This window comes from Myzus persicae, unplaced genomic scaffold (assembly GCF_001856785.1).
Source record: "Myzus persicae strain clone G006 unplaced genomic scaffold, MPER_G0061.0, whole genome shotgun sequence".
Classification (NCBI taxonomy): Eukaryota; Metazoa; Arthropoda; class Insecta; order Hemiptera; family Aphididae; genus Myzus; species Myzus persicae.
Window position 1 is genome coordinate 609,340 of NW_019100725.1, and position 26,981 is coordinate 636,320.

Below are 26,981 nucleotides of genomic sequence, written 5' to 3' on the forward strand. Positions count from 1 at the left end.
TATAATGTAGATAAATATAACAATTACCTTTATATGGGCTGATATTTAGTATCTATTTACACAAAACACAAACTGATATTCCATTCGAATCTAGCTAAACTTTGGTTTATAAATCATTAAATTGGGTAATAAATCCATTACATGATTGATGATGGTCCATATGATGATCATATATTGCGGGTAAAACCAAAGAACCTTTTTTTATGAGTAAAAATATACATATACATTGATTTAGGGCCCAGGGGGGAAATGTCCCAATACCACTTCATCCGTAACATAAGTAAAAATATTAATTTTTGTATTTTCCGTACCAACGCCGTACACAGCATTTCGCGTACCTCCATGTAGCCTTCTGCATACCACAGTTTGAGAACCGGTGTCATAGAGTAATTATTTGGATTTTGGGCCGTTATTAGTTATTACTAATTTATAACAACAGATATATACACATACCTATGTATCTGTATATTTTATAACATTTTGTCATTATTTAATTCTATACATTTTGCAAATTTTGATCATCTGCTACTGTTATCAGTAGATAACAGCTGCTGCTGTGATTATCGAACGGATAAAGATAAGGTAAATACATCACAGCTGCGGCGTCACCATCGCTGTGCCTATCTTCTGAATTTCTGATGCTGGCGGTGCTACAATACTGAAGCCGTCTATGCGGATGTCGGATATCGTACGAGAGATTGCCGTGAACGATAAGATAATAAACCATAATAAACAACATTATAATTTAAAAGTTTAATATTAAATACAGTATTTATACATTTTGTGTTAAGTATTGCCGTTTGTTTTAGTTTTAGATTTTTTTTTTACTGTTTCTGAGTTTATTTTATCGTTTTATTTTTAATTTATATACATTTTTCATTCCGATGGAGACCAATAAAGACAAAAGACATTCCACGGGATCCGAACAATCTATTAGGCTTCACATGACAGCTCCTAGAACATTTTCAAATCAATGTCATATATTGAATAAAGGAGCAATAGATTGGTAACCATTCATTTAAAATATTACTTTAAAACTGAGTCTTTGTTGGAATCTCTTATTTAGTTGCAAATTTTCCTCAATTTTAGTTGTTTGGATATAGCCTTGGATATTTTAATAAATATAGGTAATATTGGTATAATTATTTTTTTAGGTCTGAAAATGGACTTTTAGCATATGGGTCCAATAATCTAGTTGTAATTGTTGATACAGCCAAAGTCATTCCAGTCCAATGCTTCACCGATCACAAATCTTTAATTAAAAAGGTTAATATTTATTACACTTTGATTACCAATTTATTATAACTCCATTGGAAAAAATAATTTTTCAGCTTTTGTGGGTTCCATTTGATTCTGTTTCTGGTGCATCATCTGAATTAGTATCTGCTGACTGTGCAGGTGATATTGCATTATGGGATGTATGCCGAGGTCGATGTATCACATGGATTGACTCAGAACAAGCAAAACCGGTCAATGGTAAGATGTTTCTATAATGTAATTATTATTCATGATGTCTAACATTGTCTTAACCATCAGGACTTGAATGGGTGCCGTCCTCACTAAACAATGATTTACTGTTGGGAGTCTTACATTCTCCTTACACATTTACTATATTAGATGTACGTAAAGGTACTCGGCTATGGAAAAAAACATTTTGCGATACAATCAACAGTTTTGCTTTTGACCCCTTTCATTTAAATAGAATTGCATGTAAGTTGTTCGCAAGCCATTAATTTTAAATTTATATAACAAAATATTATATTTTTTCTAGTTTTGTGTCCAGAATGTATATTATTTTTTGACAATTTTGATCGCAAAACAGCTCTGAGTGGCAATGGTCGTAAATTTTACATATCAAATACTGCAGCTGGTGAGAATTCAACTGTAACTGAAGAATCTACTCGGCCGAGAACTAGATTCAAAAGATTAATGAAGGGTTTAGTATTAGGAGAAAGTCAACCTAAGTGAGAATTTAAAAAATGTTTATTGGCTACTTGTGTGGAATATGAATTTATCATTCACATTTATCTCATGTGTTTTTATTTTTTATTGTATTAAGAATGGATCCTTCATTGACAGTTTCCGAATGCATTCAATTTACATACCACCGTTCACTACGAAATCATATAATTTTGATGTATCAACATGATATATTGATTCTTGACCTATACATAAGTATGACAGTTGGTGTAATTAGTATAGATCGCTCATTTTCTCCATTTTGTCAGGTAATATATTTAAATGCGTTAACATTATTAATTTTTTTATAGAATTTATAAATTTTTCAGATGTATTCTTGTCGACAACGTGATATTATTTATTGTTTGCAAGAAACTGGAAGTTTGTCTTTGAAATTAAGACGTAAACCTATAGCAAATTATTTGATGTCTCCCATGGATGCTTCTCCTGTAACTGTTGCTGGCAATGGTAATTTTACGTCTGTACATAATATACATTAATAATATATTATCTATTTTTATCCTATATTCTAGACTCCTCTACTGATACATATTTGTGGTATGAACATAGAGTACAAAGTGAAATAATCAGGCAGACAAAGAATTCTAAAGTTCTTGGTTTAGCAGTTTGTCCAATTACTGAAAAACATTGTGGTTTGTATTGACTTAAAATATAATTGAATCAAAATTAAATTAATTGTTAATTATTATTGCTATTATATTTAATATAGCAATACTATTAAGTATGGGTAAGATCATGTTTTTTGAACTCGAGAAAATCATGACAGCAGCCAATGACATTTCATTTTACCTTGGAAGACGTGATTATCATAAGATTACATTAAGTAACATTTTTCCATCGTTCAATGATGTAAAGTATAAGTTAAGAGTAAATAAAAATATTTTTTTCTTAATAAAAATATTTATATTTGTAGAGTCAAGGCTTAATACCAAAAGTACGATTATATTCTCGAGGAATGCTTCCTAGTCTTGAGTCCACATTAACTGTTATTAAATATTGTCCGCCACTAACATCAGTTACAAGAGCTAAATATAAACCCCTTTTAGCCGTTGGCACCAATTCCGGGAACATTGCAATTTTTAATTTAGCTACAGGATTAATGCTGAAAGAATATCACGTACATTCTCATCCTGTTAGGTGAGCTATCAATTGTTACCTAATGATAATATTTTGATTTGTCAAATGAATTATAAAATTGTATTTAAATTTTTATTAGGGGCATTGAATGGATCAGTCAGCGCTATATAATTTCTTGGTCATTTTATTCATTTACATTAAATACTAAGAGCCAAGTAATTGTAACTGATATTCAGTGTGGACAGTCTACGCCTGTTCGCATAAATAAAGTAGATGAGCCTTATGTAGTATTTGTTAAAGTATCACCATTGAAGTAAGTACTTGTTTTTATAAAGCGAAATTAAATTATGTAATTGGTTGACTTTAAATTCATAGACAGTATTTTGTGATTGGAATCAAAGATGGACCAGTTGAAATTTGGGATTTAAAATCCATGTCATTGTTAAGTAAAATGTCAAAAAGATTCCCACCGGCTGTTTGCATGGTAAATATTTTTTGATTATTAATAAATTAATAGTTTTTAAACATTTTTTTTAAATAATAAGGAATGGGTTCAATGCAACATGTCTAAAGGAAAAAAAAATAGTGTAACAACCACTATAATTGAAGGTATATAAATATGTAATATCATATATTGTTTATTTTAAATCTAAAATAAAATTGAATGATACACATTAATTTAAAATCATGTTATTATTATCATAACTAGAAAATGAAATTGGATCAAAATATCCAGAACATTTATTGATTTCTGACATAGCGGGCAACCTTTATGCTTTCTTAATTGATTCAAATAGTTTTTTGAAACCTGGTACAATGATAGAGCCTGGAGTAAGTATGAGAATGCATTATTAAAAAACTGATTTATTTATTTTTCAATTTTCCCATCAGATTTTATTAAAACCCCCTGTATACCTTACATGCAAGTTAAACATTGCACTTCAAGTAGACAGTGATGGTAATTTGTTTGTGTGGGATTTAAGTAACCATATGGACAAACAAAAACAACATATTAATCGTTTGGAAATTCGAAAATTGAAATTTGCTCCCGGTGCTGGGAATTTCCGATTTTTATGTTTGTCATCAGATGGAATTGATATTTTCAATGTTTTTGGGGTGAGTATTTCAATATAGACTGTAATTAAGAATCGAAATAATTGATAATATTACCTAAATATTGTACAAAATGTTGATATGAAGTGTACCGTACACCCATGATAATATATTAATATAATACGAGTGATTTAACAAAGTTATAGACAAATGTAACATGTGCATGTATTATTTATAGTCTCCTCAATCAATCGAAATAATTTCCACAATGAAGACAGATAAAAAGTTACAAGTTCTCGACGCTGATTGGGCTAGTGCAGAACACACTGTAATCATGTTTAATGACCATTCTATTAGAGTATTTGACCTTAAGCTTACTAAGTCTTACTCTTCAATATACAATTATGAATTTGATGGTAAACTATTGTTATTACTTAGTTACTAACTTTAAATATAAATTATATATACATATATTTAGTATGTATATTGACAGGCGCGGACTGGTAAAAAAGGGCGCGGGATGCTACATAATTTAAAGGGTAAATAAAACAAATTTTAAATAATAGGTTATTTATAAAATATTTAAACATTTTCTTTTGTTTCAATAAAATATTGTAAATACGTTAAAAATGTAAATAGGTGCCAAATTACAACAGCAAGGCAAGGTTAAGCAACGGCAAACTTAAGGGTCAGTAAATTGTGATTAATTTTTGCCTAAGAGCTAAGTTCCTCTTATAAAGATTGTATTAATAATAAATTAAGAAAGTATATTTAATGTATATAAAAAGCTGCTCAAACTAATTTACCTATCTTCTTATTGGCTACCTACTTTAAATGTATTCTTTTTTATTTATGATTGTTATAGTTATTACTTATTAGTTATTACATAAATAATAGATCTACATCTACCTATGATTTTATCAGAGAATTTTAACCTTCTTCTTCAAAATTCAGATTAATTTTAGGTGGGCACATTTATACCGATAGGGGCAAATATATTTTAGGGCAAGAGATGCTGTAGCATCCCAGCCAGTCCCCGCCTGTATATTGATCATATAACACATTCAAATGTAATTCTGTCATATTTTCCCAATACATCTTGTATACGGGATGATTTTTTAAGCCTGCTCATTCTATTTGTATGCTTTAATTACTCATGTATTCAAATTTTGATTTTTAAAATTTTTTAATACATTTGAAAAACACATTTTTGAATAATTGAGATTTTTATACCACATAGGTAGGATGATTCTGCAATCAAATAAAATCTTCTTCATTTTTTTGTATCCAATTCAAAATTTGAAAGAGTAATTTTTGAGTTTTATAACTTTGTGTACTAAGAATAGATGATAAGGTATAGATAAGAAATAGGGTCTTATGTAATTTGAAAATATAAGTAAATAATAATTACTATTAATCTATCAATATAAATAAATTGTAAAAAAATGGTCCAATTATAATAAATACTATATCTAAAATTACGTAAAGCTTGTATATATATAAAATTATATCAAAGGATTATCATTCTTAGTACAAATATTTCAATAGCTCAGAAACTACTCATTAGAATTTTGATTAAGATACATATCAACTTTCAAGAAAATTGTCAGCTAAATAATTTGCTGTAAAAAAGGGATTGGGCATGCTCATTTTAAAAGTAGAGGTTTTGTAATGGCCCAGGCACTCCTTAAGTAGTACAAAAAATATCAAGAATTTGAATAAATGTATAATTAAAAGGAAAATGGGGGGTTGAGCATACTTAAAAAACCACCCTATACATATTTATAACTTAATGTGTTTTTTAACATGTATATTATTTTTTTGTTTTTTTTTCAGATTTACTGGGACCTCCTGCAATTTTAGACCGTGATTTATGTAAGATGTTTTATTTTTGGCTTTCGGCTACTTGTAAAAAAGTTTATAGCACAGAACTCGGTTTTAATAATTATGAATTATCCCGTAAGTAAAAATAAATTGTTATAAAATTATTAATTTTGAATCTGATCCACTTAGTTGTAGTTAATATTTTTATGTTTTTAAAGTTATTAAAAATGCCTGTCATTCTCTACCTTGGACAGAATTAGAATTATGTACAAAAATAGCTGAACGATCTTTAGTAGTATGTCAATCGCTTGGACTAAAGAATGAAGTCCAATTTTGGACAGTGGCTTTTCATTACATCATGATGGGCGATGATTATGCTACAAGTGTTGTCCCTCCTTTAGACTCCTGTTATGATGTTGTGTGTGACTGTGCTACATATCGAGTAAGTCGAAATATGTATTTTTTTGATTTAAAGTACCCCTACTCAAAGTAATAATAGAAGAATTATAGTTATCTTTATTTATAAAAAGTAAAGTAGAATTTAGGCATTTAAATAACTTGTTTAGACATCTGCCATTTTAGTATACCGTATGTATAATGTTTATAATATTTAAAATGTATTCCTTATAAATATTTTTATTGTTAGGATAAACCTCATGGCAACAGAGGCCATTGGTTATGAGATGGTACGGTGGGGGGTTATTTTCTTTATATTTTTTAGTAGGTTTTTGAGTTGGTATGGTTGTAACATATGGTATTGTATATTTGTGCCATGGTTTGTCACTAAAAACTCGAGTGGTCACTCATCCGAGAGCTGCGACGCCTTAGTTTCAGCAATCTGCAGTTAGCCACTGTTCCACGCCATGGCACATATAATTATTATTAATGCTGATTATCGGTTATCGCTTTAGAGTCTGTATTTATGGTATGTCTTGTGTATGTTTTAAAATGTATGGTTAATAATCTGGACCATCTTTGACATTTATTAGTCTAAATAATTGGGTGTTTCACACTACTAATTTAAGGATTTTCTCATAAAGAACAGAATAGTTTTTATGGATATTTTTTTTTTTTTTTTATAAAAGCCGCTAGTACAACTATGATAACTATGATAGCTTGACAATTACATAATGATTTATGGATATTATAACGTAATATTATGTTGATACTTGATAATAATAAAAAATGCACTTATTTAAGAAATCACAAATCCTAAACTGCTTCTATATCTTTCCTACTTAAATATTTTCTAGGGTTAAAAAGTGTAACCACTGCATTTTGGTGATTTGAGTATAATCTCATATTCACATTATTAAATAAAAAATTGTTAAAAATATTTAGAAAATACAATTAGAACGAGTCTTATTACATGAATGGAAAAGTGGAGACTATATGCACATGAGACGTGTTGCTGATAAATTTATATTACTCGGAGAAAAAACAAGAGCATTAGACTTACTTTTAGCAACCAATGTGAATGATCCAAACTATTATACTGATGCATTGAAGTAAATTTTTTTCAACATTTATTTTTTTAAATTTTACATTAATATTTAATTGATAGGGCTTGTTTAATTGCTACTGTGGATTCCAATACTGCTAATCAGAGTACAATTAAACTGGTTGCAGCTAATCTCATTGCAGAAAATAAAATTGATGAAGGTAAAGTTGTAAATTAATTCCTTCTGATGAAATATAACTTTTAAAACATTATTTAATTTAGGTATTCAACTGTTATGTATGATTGGCAAAGGATCTCAAGCTTGCCGCTACCTTATATCATACAATCGATGGGAACAAGCCGTATGGTTAGCAAAGTGTTCATTATCAAAAGACGACTTTGATACAGTCTTAAAAAGTTGGGCAGACCATTTACTATCTAATAGAAATCAGGTATTTCAAATTAGTCCAAACCATCTAAGTACTGTAAAATACATTATAGAAATTTGTAGGTTCAAAATGGTACAACATAACTCCTCATTATCTCTCACTGGGATAATGAACCATGTCAATGATATGATACAACAATCCCAGTACATTTTTTTCACACCTGTTTGAGTAGGCAAATTTCTACATTGTATTGCATTTGTATTAAAAATAATTTCTCAGAATCTTGGATTATAATTTTTTTTATACTTGTTGTAGGAACAAGCTGTTTTGGTATTATTGTCATTAAAGAGGTTTAATGATGTATTGAAAATCTTAATCAATAGTGACCGTGTTTATAGAGCTGCACTATTGGTTTTAGCCTGTCATCAAAACAATATTGGTCTTGATAATATCCTTTTTATCATCATTTTTACAGATATAATAACAATTAATTATTGATAACATAGCTAAATTCAATATAATAAAAAATAATCCTTAATTCACTTTTTTATTACGTACTTTAGAAAAAGAAGTGTGTGAAAAACTTAAACGAGAATTGTATATTAATGGAGGTGATGGTGATGTCGTGGACAAACTTTTTAATGAAAATAACACTTAAGAATAAATACCTACTGTGATATCTAATTTTGTATCTATTGTAACGTTTAGTTTTAGCAACGTATCTTACTTTTTACCACATTGTATCAATTGTGTTTAAAAATATAATTGTCAAATACTTATTTCTGCATCAATATTGTTGCCAATATCCATAATCAGACGCAATCAGTACAAGATTCAGACTGAACAATAAACTTATGTGTTTTTGTAGAATTCTGCAAGCGTAACATCAATTGTAAATGATGTCCAACATTACCTGTGAGGCGTGCCTGTAATTGTTCCCAGACAATTCTTACATTGTTGCCAAAAATATGTATTTGTTTTAATAAATTTACATGTATTAAAGATAATATAATTATATTGTATTAATAAATAGTTTATTTTTCAGTTTACACTATTGAATACCTACTTACTTTCCCCTATTTATGTTTAGGCAATGGAAACCTAAACTATGTAGTAGATCTCGATGTACCATTTTTAAGGAAAAATTGACATAAATTTACTTTAATTTTATATGCACTAAAGCACTAAAGAACCTACTGATAACACTTACAGAGTTGGGATTTTAAATCAATAAATTGTATCGTGATACAATTTATTGATTTCAAATCCCAACTCTGTAAGTGTTATCAGTAGGTTCTTTTTCAATATGGTTTATGGTTTTTTATATCTGTTATTATAATATCCATTGTGACTCTAAAATCAAGGTATAGAATGTATATTTTCTAAATTAAAATTTAAAAAAAATCCTAATGTCACGATTTGTATCAAATTCACCAATTTGTCAAATCAAATTTTTTTAAATTTATTTCCTGGACCAACTATGCATGGTATAATCTATCTATCTTTATATCTATATAAATAATTTAAATGTCACATTTTTGGCTTGAATGATCTTGGAAAGTATGTGTCCAATTCACTTGAAATTTAGCATAGCTATTATGTTCGGTCTCAAGAAGGCTACTAACAACATTAGAATCACCCCAGATATCTTCCTGCTTCACCAGGAGGCCACAATAATCTTCCAATGTGATTGTCTATAAAAATAATTTTAAAAAAAATGTACAACATTTTTGATGACATTGATAAGGTATATTATACATAAATTGAGAAAATCAGTACAGAATTTTTTTGTATGTAAACCTCAATCATGCACTTTGTCCTGTTAATATATATAAAAATTGTTTCTCAATTTTACAAACATAAATATTAATTGGATAGGCATGAATGCTGTAAATTACAAAATATTGTTAATAGAGTTCAGAAAATAACTTTCAATCATAATAGGCAACTATTGTATCACCTATAATACTATCACCAATAGCAATAATCATCATTCAATTAAGTAAAAAAATATCGAATTTGGTGAACTAATATAAAATGTATGTGCGAATCTCTCGATACCAGAAAAAAGGTAAGTATCAACAAGATTAACATCATTAAAGAAATTGAAAATAATAGTTAATGAAATTGTATTTACTACATCCTTACTACAAAGCGTTTCAAGCACTTTATCAATATATATAAGTTTAAGATACGGTTTTATTTTAACCGAACATTCAAGTTGACAGGAGGAGGGAGCTAATGTAATAAATAAAACTACAAAACTTTTGTGACTGTGTCTCGCCACAAGCCAAATTAATATTTTTATTATTCAATTACATGAAAAATAATTGTATTAACAAAATAATATTAAAACAAATAAATTAATAGATAATATACTTAATGATACATAGGTACAATACATACCGGTAATATAATTTTTTTAGAATTTTAATCATTATAAACATGCGATATAATTAAAAAAATATGTACACATACATTTTAAATGCGTTAATTAATTTAAGTTCAAAATTTAATATTTGGTGTATAAAATATTGAATAACATAACCACTATTGGTAATTTGTATGGAACATCAAAAAATGTATATTTATTATTTTTTGATCATACTTAAATTATAGGTAGTCATTATATTTGTATATTACAGATCGAATATAATACAATTTGAGTGAAAAGTAAAACAAAACTGTACAATTCAACATCTTGAAGCATGTTTATATTTCATGTTCAAGACCATCTCCTTCGGTAACCAATGCCCTTTCTAATATAACTCGGCCCTCTTTATAGCGCTGATTTTCTTCCATGGCAAATTCATATATCCATCCTAACTTGGTGTCACAATTTTTACAGGATACATCTCGCACTATATGACGACCAGTTAACATTACTCGATCTTGCACATCACTATGAAAAAATGTTAGATAATTTTCAGGTTATAGCAATAGCAATTAACAATGGCAACAAATATAGAACTAATTACATTACACAAAATGTAGTAATGCATTTTTTTTAAATTGTGTTCAGCGGTATCTATTTATTAGCTAATAATAATGAATGATAAAAATTTCTACTTTTAAGCACTATAAGAAAGATTTGAGATCATAATTTATAATTTAATATTCATTTCAAATGTAATACGGATAATATGTAAATAATTTTGTAATAAATTGTAAAATGTGATAAACAGCAATCATTTCAATCAAGTCCATAAAATTATGCTGTGTTGTATTTTTAAACATCAAGACCAGCTTAAAACAAAATACCCCAATAAATTGCTTTTGACAACTGATTTGTCATTAAAAATCTGTGTTAAGTTATACAATCTTCTTGCATGATATTAAAAACTTCTTGAAGAATTAAGTACATTGAAATAAAGAATTTCAAGAATTGGCAAAAACTAATAATTTGTTAACACAAAAGCAACTAAAATAATAGATAAGCATAATAATTTACAGATTAATCTTTTAAGTTATTAAGAAATAAAACAAATTTAATTCATTGTATTAATCTAGTTTATTTCCTGTTGTAAAATTAGTAATTACTATAAGTGTTAACTTAGATCGAAGAAGGCCAACGCTCAACATAGATAAAACGATCTCATCTATGATAATTTTTATGATTTTTGAGTAATCTTAGAGTAAAATCACCTATTACAAAAATTATAAAGGATAATATTTTTGAGAGTCAGCAAACATATCGGTTTTATATTTTATTATTATTTGATTTCCAAAATAAAAATTTTTTTTTTGTTAATTTAAATGATATTTATATTGTTTTGAGACAATATTTAGATCAAAATGATATGTCACACCCACAAACATAATAATCTCTATCATTTGTGTAATGGGTGATTTTACTCTAAGATTACTCAAAAATGATTCTGCTTAAATGTTTTTTGTCTAAGTTGACTGTTGAGCATAGGCCAAAGAAAGAAAACAAACAACATCCTCTTAAGAGTATCTATCTACTAATAATTTACATTATTTTAATGAAGCAGTAACACCGTACCTATAATTGAGGTTTACAACTTTATTGAATAGGAATGCACGACCTGTTGCACCCGTGAATCTTGTACTAATCAACTCGTCGCGATTAGTCAGGTTAGTATCGCATGCAGCACAGGCGTACAGTCGGTCACCGCCAACGTGATCGAGGAATATTCGACCCATGGGATCTGTTTCGACTTGATGGGCTATAAAAAAAAAATCAGACGATTAGGAATATGATACTTTGCCGTTTGTTAGGGCAGTAAGTTCATTTGTTTAGAATTAAGTCGCTACTGTGTGTAAGATCAATGTCCAAAGTGTCCTACCCCTACTGGTCGGCAAAAATTCGATCCAATTTATTTTGTATCCAATGGAACAGTGGGTGTTCGTGACCGTTCGACCGATTCGAGGTTGAAAAACCTTTAATTTTATCGACAGAATTTATTCGAGTTTCGCATGAAACAATAATTGCACAGTAATGTAAGTGAATAAACACTTCTCGGTGATCACTCAGTGTAATACTGAATATTGCGAACGGGACGACCAGACACAAGAGTGAAAAACTAAGACGTAGTAAACCGTAAACATCGAATTGTGTCTTTTCACTGCCATTATTTACGTCTTATTGTGTTTACTTTCGAGAATCGGCCGTAATCAGCTATTGGCGATCAGCTGTTTTCCAAAACAATAACAATGGAAGACACGTCCTAACACACGACAGTATTATATTATATGTGTACATGGCGTTTATAATGTTTATGTGTATTACCGATAGCAAAACCAATGGTCGTCTAAACATGTTTAAACGTGAACGAAACCACACAGCTGAAGGTAGAAATCACTGGTCACAGCTGACTTCTAGCGTGCTTCTAGATGACGCCTGTGGCCACTGCCACTGGCAGAAATCGTGAACTGTTATCGTTTTTTATTTTTTAGCTAACTGTCCGATAATCATATTATCATCGGAGATTCGAGCATGTGTATAGTAAAGTGTATAAAGTGTATAGAAAACGGAAAATTAAGAAAATGATGATTGCATACTTTATTACTATTATTATTGGGCAGTTCTTACGTAACACGCGGGAAGCCTTAGGAAATTTGTTATTTAATATTGCAAACGGTTTAACCTCTCGTCCACTCGTGTTTCAAATGATAAATTGTCGAACATTAAATAAAAAATCATTTAGTTTTTTTCAACCATCATTCGATAGCTTAAAATTATTATCAAGGTAAGTGAGTGTTAATTTTTTCAATTAAATTCTAGTATGTTTTTATAGTCATTGATTGTTCCATTTGTTGTGACAATTACAGTATTACCCTATTACAGTCTATAGATATCCATAAATTCATTATTATTGTATCTGCTAAAAAATATGTACTCAAATGAAATAGAATACCTATAGCTGTTCAAGTAAATATTATTATTTTTTTTTAAAATTTAAGTTTATTTACTTACAATTTCCTTCTGGTTCACCTTATGGATTAGAAAAAAAATTGTTTTGAGTATTCGGATTAAATCCTTATACATATAAACGTTTTTATATTTTTCTTATAACCATTAAGTAGGGAGGTACTTATTCTTATCTTGTAAAGTGTACATTTTTAAATAAAAACTTAATTGATAGGTGTGGCTGGCTACCAATTTTAAACCATATAAGATTGAAATACTTATTGTTAATTGTTGTTTAACCTCTATACATTTTTAGTTTAAAACAATTTTTGTTTGTAGTTAGTCAAAAATGTTTTAATTCTTAAATATTGCTAAATACTATTAATTTATGTTTATTATTTATATAAATAACTGTATGAACGTTAAGAGGTAATTTAGATTTTTTAAGCAGGTAGGTATCTTAAAATTATCCAATTGAACAATTTTTATAAATTTAGATTTAATAATAAGTGAATTTAACAATTTCAACTGCATACCAACCAATTATGTTCGATATAAATTAATCAGGATTTGTAAATAAAATAATATATCTTATATCTGTAGGTGATGACTGTGGTAAATGTTACAATTATATTTTTTGCTCAAGCTCGTGAGTTGTCTAAAGTGAAGAGTACAACTGTTCAATTGCCACAAACTTTACTTGGACACGATTTACGGTCCTTATTGGTAGACCAATTTAATTTATTGTCCATAGGAAATGTATTTATATTAGCTGTCAATGAGAATTATATATCTGACGACTTGCAAATTACTTTAAAAGCAAAAGACATTGTGGCTGTTATTCCGCCAATAAGTGGAGGTAGTAATCAAAATTATTACAAATTTTTTTTTTTATAATCCCTGGAACGATATTTAAAATATCTGGTGATTGAATTTGTTGTCAGGTTAAAAAAAATGATTGATTTAAAGATCGTGAATTCTGAACTGGACATTGGCTCTGCTATGAATTCTGTCAACTCGCCACAATGTGGAGCTGTATCAATATTTATTGGAACAACTAGAGAACACTTTAATGGAAATAAAGTAAAAACATTGTTTTACGAAGCTTACGAGTCAATGGCGTTGAATGAAATGAAAAGTATCACTGTGTTGACTAGACAAAAATGGCCAGAAGTTGTGAACATTGCAATACATCACAGGTAATTGACAGGTTATATTTTTATGTTTTAGGTATAATAAATGTAGCTTGTTTAATGAAAACTAATAATAATCAGTATTCTGTATAAGGATTGGCGAAGTAAAAGTTGGAGAAGCTGGTGTAGTGATTGCCGCTTCATCTCCACATCGCAAACATGCTCAAGAAGCTGTCTCATTTATACTTGAAAGATTAAAAACCACTGTTCCCATTTTTAAAAAAGAACAGTACGAAGACGGCAGTGGTATATGGAAAGCTAATGAAGAATGTGCTTGGAAGAGTAACAATATATCTAATTGTTAAATATTAAATAAATCAAGTTGGACTTTTATTTTATTTATCAATATTAAAAATAACTATTAGAATGATGTGGTTGTGAATTGAAATAAGGAATAATATGATATTTATATTAGTATACAATATTACGATTATATTAATTACAAATCTTTTGGCTCCTACGAGCTGCATATAACACTACAAATAATATGTATTATCACTGTTATTTACACGGTGTGGACAACCGTGGTATTACTTACAACACTTTACTGAAGTAAGAAATAATAATGTTCGTTGAAGTCTTCCCTGCAGTTTGTATGTCCATGTTAATTTATATGCCTTACTTAAAAGTTCTTAAACTGGTTTTGATTTAAAATATTATTTGTACCTGAGTGTTGTAAAACTATATATAATAAAAAATACAATAAGATAATCATCAAAATTAATATTTTAATTTTTTTTCTCCTATTTTATGTACAAAATGTTCAAAATGACAAATTAAACATCTGGATAATAGTATAAAATTTAACATATAACAAATCAAAACAATTATGCCTTAAACAGACTAAGAATAATGGAACCATAATATTATGGCACTAGAATTGGAAAAAAAATATATTATATAATAGATTGCATCTTTGTTTTTGCTATATTTATCATTTGGTGTTTAAGTAGCTTACGTACAACTATTAATCAACCAATAGCTTTTTTTTCAAAAATAAAATACGTAGACATGCTTTAGGTTTAGCAAAAATATACTACAATCACATTCTATTATTCAATTGTCAGACAAAAGTTTTGATTGTTGGAAACAAAATGCACAAATGAATCATTAAATTAAAAAAATATATGAAAATATAATAAAAGTAATTTGGTCTTTGATATGTAGTCGATGTTTAGTCGCACCTCCATTTTTGCATTGCCTCAACACGGGCATCCGGTGCCAGTTGACAGCGAACACCTTGAAGTACATTGCATGTTGCTTGACTGGCGAGTATAATGGGTGTAAGGGCAGTAGGAGGTATTTGCCGCATAACACCACCGACCATACCAGCTGTGCCCTTGATTTCGTGCTCTTCACTTGCTACTCTAACAATAGTTTGTGCAGTTTCACCGAGACCCTAAAACAAACCCAACATTATAGATCAGAAATATTAAATAACACTCGGAAAAGTTATAATGTATTTTTTTTCTAGACAAACATAATGATTGCAAGATAATTAATTAATTAATATTTTATTATAACTATGAGCACTTTTTTGGAGTTATTAAATTAATACAGTATGGGACTAAATTTAATAATATTAATTTCTAAAAAATAATACTTTCATAATTTATGGTCCCAATGAAAAATAATTTAGAATAGTACTAGGTAAAATCCATATTAAGGGAATCTTAATAACTTAATATTTTAAGAAATAGCTGCTTAATAGTTAAATATATTTTGAAATGGGTTAGATGTACCAATGCACATATTATTTTATGAACACCGGGGTAATCCTAACACTGCATATATGTGTTATAACTTATATTATATCATACACAATTGTTATCAACTTATAATAGATATTAAATAATATAAATTAAACCTCAAAACCGCTTATCATAAGACAGACAGTATATAATATTATATAAATGGCATTATTATTTTGAGAATTTCACTGTTTATAATATAATACAAATTATAATATACGTTGTGGCAATTAGTTTCATATGATTGATATGTTTTGAATTACAAACATTATAACTAAAATACTGTTAAGGGCAAAATAATTTTTTTTTCATTTAAACATCAAATTTTGTCAAAATTAGAACTTAAAAGTGAAAAAAATTAACAAAAAGCCATAACATTATGAAATAATATCATGCCTAGAAGTCCGCGGTTATTCATTTTTGAACTACATATATCGAAAAACCTAATTGATTTTAAATCACAATTTAAATGTGTAATATTACCTATAACCTATATACTCTAACTAAGGTTACTAACCTATATGCTAAGACCCTCTTAAGTTTATATAAAAGCGTAAATACGGTTTTACATCCACAGATATTTGTATCATTAATTTTTTCTAGTATATTAGAGTCATTTTTACTACTCTTACTGTAATCAAGAAAGCAAGTTTCCGTGGATCTCAAACCTTTTTATAACCATTTTATAAAAATAATAATTATTGTAATAAAGCAATTTTTAACTATAAACACTAACTTCTTTAACCAACATAACAGCAGCTGCTACTCCTTCTCGAATGTCGGCAGGATGTGATCTTTTATTATGACGATTTCTTTTCTTACCTTCTTGTAGCCTTAGTTGACGCATACTAGGTCCTGGGTTTACCATGTCATAAGTAGTTTCAGCTACCCTCTATAAAATAGTTATAATAAATATAAATGTCATCTATTTTCATCTTTGATAGAAATCTTTTACAAACCTGAATGAGATTTACAATTCTGGTGGCTATTTCGAGAGCTGCCATTGCTGTAGATGTAGTAAATGAATTGGCACCTCGTTGCAAGCCCCTGACTATTCTTCCATCCTTTTGGTATTGTTCAATAGGAAGTTGCACTAGATCTCTGAAGCCTTGTATTAATCTGACAAACGAATACATTGGACCTACACCACCAAGTAATGATGGAAGCTGATGTTTTTTTATATCTTGTAACCATTCCTGGGTAACATATGTCAATAGTTTTTCGAATCCAAGTAAACTATACAAATCAACAATTAAAATTAATTTATGGCACAAAACCTATAACAAAATGATCACGTTTTCTTACCCATGCTTGTGAACAATGCGTTTCAAAGTGATCTCTGAACAATTGAGCTGTGCTAATCCCATTAGTAAACCAGCCAATGAACCCTGTCTCAAATCAATATGTCGTCCTTCATAATCTAAACGTATAGTAACATCTGGAGAAAACACAAATTGTCTTATGTAAACAGGAGCTTTACTGTCACTTGGACTAGTGCCAGTGTCTGGTTTAGGAATAACAGGTATATCTTTAAGTCCAAAATGCTGATCAAATTCATCATTTAACTGAATCAATGGATTAGGTGCAATATCCTGCTCGCCATCAACTGTGTTTCCTAATGTCATAATTGGTTCTTCTGATTTTGTGGGTATTTTCTTTTCAGCCAATATTTCTACAAAAGACAATTTAAAACAAAATAATCAAAATTTAATAAAATAGAGAAGTTATAATAATACCATCTTTAGTTTTTTGACCAAGTGCATTGAATTGATTTACAAATGAGATCAGGAATATCAATGAATCTTGATCAATGTTAAGTCTTAATGGTAACATAGAAACCTTTACGCAACATTCTTGAACTTTTAGATTGGAATCAGGACGCGTATGGGCAGCTTTAGCAACAAACTATCAACATATTTATTTCAACAAAGAAAAAATTGTATTTTAGAAAAAAAAAACTTTCAAACTATCTATGATAGATAATCTATTGACCTCACTTACCATATTAGCATCCTGTTGTTTAGGCATTGCTTCACTTGAGTAGAGATATAAAAATTTATTGATGTTAGATGACGCAAGTTTATCGCGAATTTCTACGTCTTGAATCAGAATAACTTGCCTCATTGCTTGTTTGGTATGGGATGGGTAAATTTCATGCTGGAATCTTACCTAATAACAAAACTGTTTTAATTTTATATTCTAACTAATATAATAAGAAAAAACATACTTTAGTCAACTGGAGTTGCATCAATACATGGTGTTGTCGCCCGGTACCACCCTTTGCCTGCCAACTGGTAGGTAAAACACTACAGCAAAATCTAGTCCTGGCTTGAGATATATTAGATTTTTTTTTTGGAGTAGGATTTTTCTAATAAAAAAAGGATTAAAAATTATAATAAGAATCATAGTTTAAAAACTGATAATAAAATACCTGTGAGTTTATATTGGTTTGAGAATAATATCGAGAAAGAGAAGGCCTCAGTGTATTTGGAGAAGTTGGACAAGAATTCCTTAACAAAATATACACCATTTTAATTATACAATTAATTGTTTTTTTTTAAACTAATATACAATCAAATTTACTTACGTTTCTGATACTATAGTGACATGTTTTGTCAGTTCATTATGGATAGTTTTAGTACTAAAATCAGTTCCACCATAAATATGCCAAATTAGAGTCATTTCTCGTAGTGTATATTTAACAACTGGTGTTGGATATTCCTTAGGAGCCTGGAGCATATCAATTTTTCCAACAGGGGCTTTAAAATAGTTGTTAACCAAACGTAATTGAGTGTCTATTAACATACGCACTTCTGGTATGTTACTTCGAGGCTAATTACAATTAATGAAAAATTAATAATTCACAATTTGTTACATTTTGTTACAAATCTAAAACCATACCATTAATCCTGAACCAACTTCATGTTCAACGAAGCAAAATTCTTTATCAATATAATCATCTTCTACTTCATACTGTAATGATGGTTCATTATCCAAAGGAGAGACTATTTTATTGGTTTCATCCGGAAAATAAAATACTTCAATTCCTTTATCACTTTGACTTGATGTTGAGTTTTGTTTTATAATCGGATCTACTGGGCTGTTCTTAGGTTTTTTTAAATCTGTAGTTTCTTCATGCATAGCTTCCATTATAAGACTTGATAATGAATTATTGTCAGAATCTGCTTGATCTAACAAAACAGGATCTTCTTGATCAACTCCTTCAAACTCAGTTGCTTGTTCTTCTACAGAACTTTTATCACCATCAGAAGCCAAATAACTAAGTACACGGCAAAAAGCAAATGCTGAATCTGCACAAGTTCTAATGTGTATAACATTGACAGCCATTCTTAAGTCGACTTCAGGTTGCACCAAATCATTTGATTGTTTAGAACTTTTACTAAGCTTTAAAGAAAGTTCAAAAACACCCAAATCCATTACACAAATATAATGAGATACTAAATCTAAATTTTCTGATTTAGACAAGCGAGCAGAAATAAAGAAAGCTACATCCTCAGATACAATTTGAAGAGTTGATGCTTTAGATCTGGCAACAATATTACTTGATAAACTAAAATTGCCAATAGTAAGTACACACTGGTATGGCAAATGAAGTGGCCTGTAAGGTTTTCAAATGATTAAATTATGGATTCAATTAAAATATAGCTAAACAAATTTCTAACCTATAATCAATGATACAATCGCTAATATGCTGATGTAGTTCTGTAATTACGTGAGGCGATTCATATCCAGCGACAGGATAATCCACAACATCAAAGAAATCGGATAGTTGATAATACCAACTCTGTGCAACAATACTAAATATATGCCTCAAAGTGGTTCCATAGATCTCATTTGCTACTCTTATTGTCTATATTATATAAATAATATACATAAATAGGTTATAAAATCATTTAATTATCATAATTTATTAAATAATATTACTTTTATATGATTGCAAACAGATATTTCAACCACAACTGTCAACATATCAGACTTATTAATATCGGATAGTTCTTTGAAATCCATACCATCAGGTATTTTATACAACACACGTTGTAATGATTTATTTTTTCGACATATAACTTCTGTTGGAGTCAAAATGTCAGTACCGTTTGTGGACAAATCTAAATAAAAAGTTTACATGGATACATACACAAACACTGAATAGTTATATATCGTCAAATTGTTTGAAACTTACTTTCATGACTCAAACAGAATTTATTAGCTTGAATACAAATAAAATTATGTCTAGGTGTGTTTTCGTAACCAGCTGCTGTGTATAAATAAAGATCATCAAATGCAATTTGCAATTCGCCATAATGATGAGGTATAACTCGCCCAGAACGGTCCTATCAAAATATTTATATTAGGCAATAATGTTTTATCACAAAATTCTTCAATCATTTAATCATTTTTTTCATCGAAATTAATGAACATCAACATAATTTTAATAATTACCCTAGATTGTGTGACAATAGTAAACAACCCTTGTGACACATTCAAATTAAGACAAAAATCAGTTCTTTTAACAATAGGATCAGCAATATTCATACTAGATGGTCCACACGAATAAAAATAATTGGATGTTTCATCTTCTGATTCACTTTCTGAATCTTATTTGAAAATTAAATTAATACAACATATAAATGAAAGATTTTAATCTCAAAACTTTTATTAATTTACCGAACTGAATTCCGGATTTACAAGGCGCAAAATATCGAGTCTTATCCAATATATTTGATAACCGATTAGTATCACCTCCCGATGATGCAGGAGTCGGAAATGACGGAGACCAAAAAAATAAATCATTAGTAAATCTAAAAAGAAAAATATATTTTAAGTACAAAATTAATGTTATAAATAAATGCATTATTAACCTGTTGTAAATGGTTTCATATAGATGTTTGGAAGGTAATGTGACAAATACACATGGTAAGTTTATATCTAAATACACTTTAGCATTAGCATTGGTATGCTCAACAAATTCCATTATTTCTTCTCTAGAACCTGGAACTACTTGTATTTCCCCATCACCTAATTTCCGTTCCTGTTCTTGACCGTCAGAATGATGATTTCTTTGTCTCATAATTTTTTTGGAAGCAAATGGCGATGGCTTTTTACACGATTCAACATAAACACTGCTTGTCATGTTATGTTCAACGTTTGAATTGCCATTATTTCTTTCATTTTCAGTGTTAACAACTGGACACAATCTTAAAATTAATCTTTAAAAAAAAAAAGTATTTATACTTAGTAAGACAAATTTTATAATTTTACAACTATAAAAATTAGTGATTCATGTTTCAATCATCTCAATATTTGTTAACTAATTAATACTTAATGTAACTTAATTTATTAATCACTTTCAAATAAATAATACAGTTATTATTATTTTTTTTTTAATACAAATTATTACATTGAATTGTATGAATAGTGATTGAACTATTCCAAATAAAAATAAAACTTAAAACAAAAAAATGATATTACTAATATCTATGGTTTGACATATATTTCTTAATGTCTTAATAATAATAATAGTAAAAAATTATTAACATCAAAAAACTAGTATTTACTTTGGTCTACGTTTAGCGTCCATTCCAATAGATTTTAATTCTTCATCAATTCCTTTACATTTTGCAATGGGAATTATATTATTGGTGTTCCCTTCTTGAAATAAAGCTTCAATAGACCGACATTGCAATTCATAACCTGTAGTAACAGTTTGTTGTGATGTTTTTGTAAATGAACCCTCAGCATCAGATAAGTACAACCATAAAATATCATCTCTTAATATACGTTTCCACCATGGTAATCGATTTATATCGCTTAGTGGTCGTAAATCAGGAACAGGAAATCTAATGTATAAATAGTAGTGGTGCAAAAATGTATTATTATCAATAAATAATTACAAAATGTTCTTACCGAAACTTAATTGATAGATAACTAAAATTTAAAGTGCAACTTATATTAGTATCATTGACAGATTCAATTACATCATTAAACTGAGGCTGACTAACCTAAAATAAAATTTAAAAATATTGAAACATACAGTTTTTTAATATATAATACAATCAATTATCATACATTGAGGGTACTTGTTTTAGAAATCATAAAATCTGGATTGTAAATATATGATGATAAGCGGTTAATGATTGAAATATCAACTTCAGAAAATGCTTGTTGCATAGTTATCCTGGAAAAAAAATATCATGATGATTTAAAAAATATAATGGAAATACCCAGAATAATATAGTTGTACTATACTACATAGTACCTACAAATAGTGGTATATTAACGTTTGAACCCCTTCCCCCAATTTTCTTCTTTCTTTATTTTAGGTACTATAAAAGCAATAATGTATTAAAATTAATATTATTAATGACCAAACTTTTTTTTAAACGGTTTAAATAAAATAATATAGAAGTGGGAATTTATCAATTTTAACATACAATTACAGTAAGCATTTCATAGTCTACTCTATTGGGTAAAGTAAAGAAATTGTGTTTTAGAAACAAGAACTAACATATATAAATTTAAAATTAACTTACAAAAATAAAGAAAACATTAAATTTTAAAAAATTGTATTGACTACCAAATAACAATAATATTTAAATATTTTCTACAAAATCACTAATTTAAACCATTATTATTTACAAAAATAAAATCATTTAAACATGATTTAAAACATTAATTTTAGAAAAACTTACTTGATTTCTGAAGAGACTGGATTACAATATCTTGTAGACTTAGTATTATGTTTAAATTGAATTTGAATGTCTGGCTGCTGACTAGATACATTTGATATTTTTGGAGAACACTTGTCATCTTGGACAAATTTTAAAATCTGCCAATATCAAAGTTCTTGTGTCAAAACTAATTATGATTTAACAAGCAAAAGATTTTACCGAAATATATTGAGTGGGTTCTTCCATAGTTTCAACAAGAACTTCCATTAATAATACATCAGATCCTGAGGCAATTATATTAACATCTTTTACAGTCTCGTTAGTTTTTTCATCACCTTCCAATATCACATTTGTAGCTAAGAGTTTCAAATGGTTTCTTTCTATAGACCTAGTAATCTTATCACAATCTTTAATAATGTCCACATTTTGAACAGCCATAAGATATTGATGAGATATTTTACGCATCTCATTCAGAGAACATTGTGTAATGGAATCAGTCTCGGGGCAAACAGCAAGAATATCGTCGTGTAGCAAAACCACACAGAGTGAAGCTAATTGTATATTAAAATGGTTTGTTTCGCCTAACCATTCATTTTTACCTAAAATTAAAATTATTAAAATTAAAAAATAAATAAAATAATTAACAATTTTCAAAAAAAAATTACTTTTATTTCTATGCTTAGTATGGCGTGAAGACAATTCAGATTTACTAAAAAAACATCAAGTATTAATATTTTAACGAAATGAGTTTGAATATATTTAATTACCTGCTTGCCACACTACTCATACTAGAAGTCATTGATGAATTCATACTGGGTGCAAAAGTTTTACTTTTGGCACCTTGTAATGGGAAAAATTCTTCTTCATCATCTAAATATATAATTTATAAATTAATTTCGGAAACGTCATAAAAAATTACCAAAATCGTGAATTGAGATTGTAAATTACCTTGCAAATTTGACCATCCTTGCATTCCTCTCAAACCAACATCGGCATCAGGTCTAGACTCAACATGATTAAATAAATCTAATTCTATACGATTGAAGTCTGATTCACTCATTGGTTTTTGTACGGGAGCACTTAGGTTTTGTTCTATTAAAGGCTTAGATATGCCACGCAAGATTTCTATGACTAAATACAGTTGTCTTGGGGAACAAATAACATTCAGAGGTCCAAAGTTTATTTCCAAGCTCAATTTTGGACCAGGAAGACTAGGATTATGTTTAAGTACCATTCGGATAATTTGAGTACCGGTAAGTTCAGAGATAGTTATTGGTTCTGTCGCGTTTATTCTTGAATTCTTAATAAAAAAAATATGTATATGTTAGTAAATATAATTAAATAAAGATTTTGAATAGAAGGAACTTAAATAAAATTAGGCTTGCTGACATTTCTTCAAATGGTTATTTTTTGTATTACTAAAAAAACCAATAAACACATTTTCTATCGATCAGACTTTAGGAGGACTTCTTCTGACCCAAAAAGTTCTCAAAAAAAAAAATATATATATAAATAAATAAAAAACTATTGTACAACTGATATATAACTCAGTCTTGAATATATTACAACACTTTTAACATTAAAAAAAAAAATGAAATATTTATCTTAAGACAATAAATTTAAAATAACTTACGGATTTTTCATTATTAGGTTTTGGACAATTAAATTCATACGTCTGTAAGAACACTCCTTCAATTATTAACTTTTTGGTCAAAAAAGCTAAGCTATCATATAATATTCCTTCTTTTGATTCATCTGCCACTTCATCAATATAATCTAAACTGTAAGAACAGAGATTAAATTGAATAATTTAGAAACTATTAAGTCATCACTTACCTTATAATATGCAGTTGTAATCCTAATCCTAATTTCATAAAATCTGGCATATATTCTAACTTTATCACAGTATTTGAAAATTTCACTTTTATTCTGTTCAATACTAAAATTTCAAAAATATTTATTATTAGTATACATCTGCTTAGTTTCATACAAATTCGATAAATTAAATAAGACAATAAAATTTAATTGAGAAGTTGTGAGCTACTTTATTATGTTTAATGGGCCATTACCTAACTATTGCTTCATCAAATTTTTAGTACTTGTCTAACTATGCATCCCTGACACGGCCATTTCTATCGTTTACAGGGCCCAGAAAATGATTAGTTTAACTAGTGTGGAGCCTAAGGGCTTAATATAAGGTACGTGGCCTAAGGTTTAGGCCCCACTCGGCTTGGCTTACTACTTATATTAAATTAAATAATTTAATTCAAATTTACTAGATTCTATGGCCTGAGTGAACACTTCTAGACCAGAAACTTGTTCAGATTCTGGTGCATTATCAAAACTTTCTTCATAATCACTATCTGGCGAAGAATATACACTGTTTGACATGGACGACCAAACCGATTCCAACATAGAACTAGGTATTCCTGAAAAAAAAAAACATTTTTGGTATATTATTATAATCAAATTTTTCCCAGGTTTTCTTTACCTTCAGTTTCTTTTACGTTTGGTCTAACAGTCAGACTGAGCCCTTCAATGTGTATGACACTGGATTCTTTAAGCATATTCCTCCATGGTACTGAAAGAGATATTTTTTGCACACTACCTTTGACAAATTCAAATGGTAGCTGATGCTCGTCTCCTACATCGTTCAGTGCCTTAACATAATATACGGATTTAATTATAAATAAAAACCACGAGTAGGTATTCTTAAATCCAGAAATTTCCTAATTTCTAAAATGTTCAAAAAAATATCCACTAAATATAAATAGAGCAAAAAAGGAGAGTTCTTATTTGAAAAACATAATTGTTCATAGCTACAGGTCACTCCTTAAATAGTACAAGTAAAATTCAAGAATTTGAAAATATTGACTGGGTAGGTATATTTAAAAATTTAAAAAATCAGAATTTTAATCAATCCATTATTAAAGAAAAAAATGGGGGTGAGCATGCTTGATAAATCACCCTGTATAGTTGGAAATGAGAAAGAATTTTAAATAATTTTCATGCATTGTTATATATTATAACAATTGAACCATATTTTAAATAATATAAGTATATAAGGTACCTAGAAGGTAGCTGAGTGGGTATGGGTACCTACAGTTAATAAATAAAAGTAAAAACCTACCTAGGGCTAAAAAATGACAAAAAAAGTTATTACCTATGTATTTAATAGATTAGGTACCTTACTATTTAAAATTAATTTTTACAAAACAAGTAAATAGAGTGCATAGACAATGGATATAATATAATCTATTACCAATAGAATCATTGTTAATGATATAATCAGACAAATGTAACACACATTTAGTAACCTATTGTTTGAATATCAGCACAGCTGATGTTGAATGAAAGACAATGGAAAACTAACCTGGACATCAAGTACAATGTCTTCAATAGACACAGCTCCATCCAACACATTTATGGACAGTTGGTCGGACTCGATCTTGTGTTCGAGGAACCGTCCAACGTACCTCTGCAGGAGGTACCGACAGCACCTCTTTTGCAGGTTCTCTGTGCAAAAATTGAACCACGACATTGTGAGCGGCAGCGGCACATGTAAGGCAGTTTGTGACGTACAGGTTTTTTTTTGGCACAGAACCTCAATTGCTATTATACTATAATCTATATATAATATATATATATATATATATACACACCTATATATATATATATAATTATATGTATTTATTTGTATTATATTATTGCTATAATCCTCGACGCCCACGCACAGCTCTTGATCTGGACCCTGCGGGTATACAGTGTATACAGTTATAGATTATTTCGTATGTATGAAATAAATAAACAAAAATTAAATAGAAACCGTGAGTGCGTCTCCGTCTCGGCCGTTCGTTCGACTTTGGCAATGTACTGCGACGACAATTCGGACCGAAATTGACAATGACGAAATATAATGGTTGGTGTATTGTACTACTGTACTTCTTTTTCGTATGAAAACATCAAAGTATAATAAATACTTAAATATATTATAATATACGTACACCTAGTTATTATATTATATTATATTATAATTTATGTACTGTCGTTTTCTTATTGACAACTATATAATATACTATGTTACATATTATACTGTTACACACAATAATAATAATAATAATAATATATTATATGCGTATGCGTATGGAGAAAAAAATATATATTACATTAATAATAAAAAAAAAAGTCCGTCACACAGGACACAAGAACA

At 28.7% G+C, this 26,981-nt stretch overlaps 4 protein-coding genes across 5 annotated transcripts; 2 read left to right on the forward strand and 2 right to left on the reverse strand.

Moving 5' to 3' along the window:
- The first annotated feature begins 884 nt into the window (after positions 1 to 884).
- Positions 885 to 8,771, forward strand: LOC111042696 (WD repeat-containing protein 11-like). Its single transcript, XM_022327394.1, has 23 exons — positions 885 to 1,006; positions 1,155 to 1,266; positions 1,332 to 1,476; positions 1,537 to 1,710; positions 1,772 to 1,964; positions 2,060 to 2,228; positions 2,289 to 2,427; positions 2,493 to 2,612; positions 2,690 to 2,829; positions 2,894 to 3,117; positions 3,197 to 3,370; positions 3,433 to 3,541; positions 3,603 to 3,666; positions 3,767 to 3,888; positions 3,949 to 4,173; positions 4,349 to 4,526; positions 5,947 to 6,069; positions 6,153 to 6,376; positions 7,276 to 7,442; positions 7,499 to 7,596; positions 7,658 to 7,827; positions 8,080 to 8,212; positions 8,319 to 8,771. Exons 1-23 carry the CDS (start codon positions 885 to 887, stop codon positions 8,420 to 8,422), a joined length of 3,429 nt encoding a protein of 1,142 aa, XP_022183086.1. The 3' UTR covers positions 8,423 to 8,771.
- Positions 8,772 to 10,433: 1,662 nt separating this feature from the next.
- LOC111042680 (protein yippee-like 5) lies at positions 10,434 to 13,314 on the reverse strand. 2 transcript variants are annotated; one of them, XM_022327367.1, is made up of 3 exons: positions 13,205 to 13,314; positions 11,771 to 11,954; positions 10,434 to 10,666 (listed from the first exon to the last, which is right to left on the reverse strand). In XM_022327367.1, the coding sequence occupies exons 2-3, from the start codon at positions 11,929 to 11,931 to the stop codon at positions 10,477 to 10,479; spliced, it is 351 nt and encodes a 116-aa protein (XP_022183059.1). In that variant the 5' UTR covers positions 11,932 to 11,954; positions 13,205 to 13,314; the 3' UTR covers positions 10,434 to 10,476. The 2 variants fall into 2 exon arrangements, with proteins under 2 accessions (XP_022183059.1, XP_022183058.1); XM_022327366.1 differs by lacking the exon at positions 13,205 to 13,314 and adding an exon at positions 12,075 to 12,380.
- A 116-nt stretch (positions 13,315 to 13,430) lies between these two features.
- On the forward strand, positions 13,431 to 14,891 carry LOC111042679 (molybdopterin synthase catalytic subunit 1). The gene is made up of 4 exons (XM_022327365.1): positions 13,431 to 13,589; positions 13,742 to 13,997; positions 14,083 to 14,337; positions 14,426 to 14,891. The coding sequence occupies exons 3-4, from the start codon at positions 14,093 to 14,095 to the stop codon at positions 14,634 to 14,636; spliced, it is 456 nt and encodes a 151-aa protein (XP_022183057.1). The 5' UTR covers positions 13,431 to 13,589; positions 13,742 to 13,997; positions 14,083 to 14,092; the 3' UTR covers positions 14,637 to 14,891.
- Positions 14,892 to 15,314: 423 nt separating this feature from the next.
- LOC111042678 (autophagy-related protein 2 homolog B) lies at positions 15,315 to 26,813 on the reverse strand. Its single transcript, XM_022327364.1, has 30 exons — positions 26,598 to 26,813; positions 26,145 to 26,522; positions 25,263 to 25,431; positions 25,048 to 25,200; positions 24,608 to 24,710; positions 24,405 to 24,552; positions 23,720 to 24,071; positions 23,539 to 23,641; positions 23,437 to 23,480; positions 22,991 to 23,370; positions 22,793 to 22,929; positions 22,170 to 22,278; positions 22,008 to 22,102; positions 21,659 to 21,940; positions 20,963 to 21,310; positions 20,769 to 20,902; positions 20,544 to 20,698; positions 20,284 to 20,434; positions 20,028 to 20,209; positions 19,766 to 19,953; positions 18,984 to 19,701; positions 18,670 to 18,914; positions 18,514 to 18,592; positions 18,310 to 18,450; positions 18,084 to 18,251; positions 17,819 to 17,987; positions 17,388 to 17,754; positions 17,042 to 17,318; positions 16,819 to 16,974; positions 15,315 to 15,730 (listed from the first exon to the last, which is right to left on the reverse strand). Exons 2-30 carry the CDS (start codon positions 26,310 to 26,312, stop codon positions 15,506 to 15,508), a joined length of 5,946 nt encoding a protein of 1,981 aa, XP_022183056.1. The 5' UTR covers positions 26,313 to 26,522; positions 26,598 to 26,813; the 3' UTR covers positions 15,315 to 15,505.
- Positions 26,814 to 26,981: the final 168 nt, after the last annotated feature.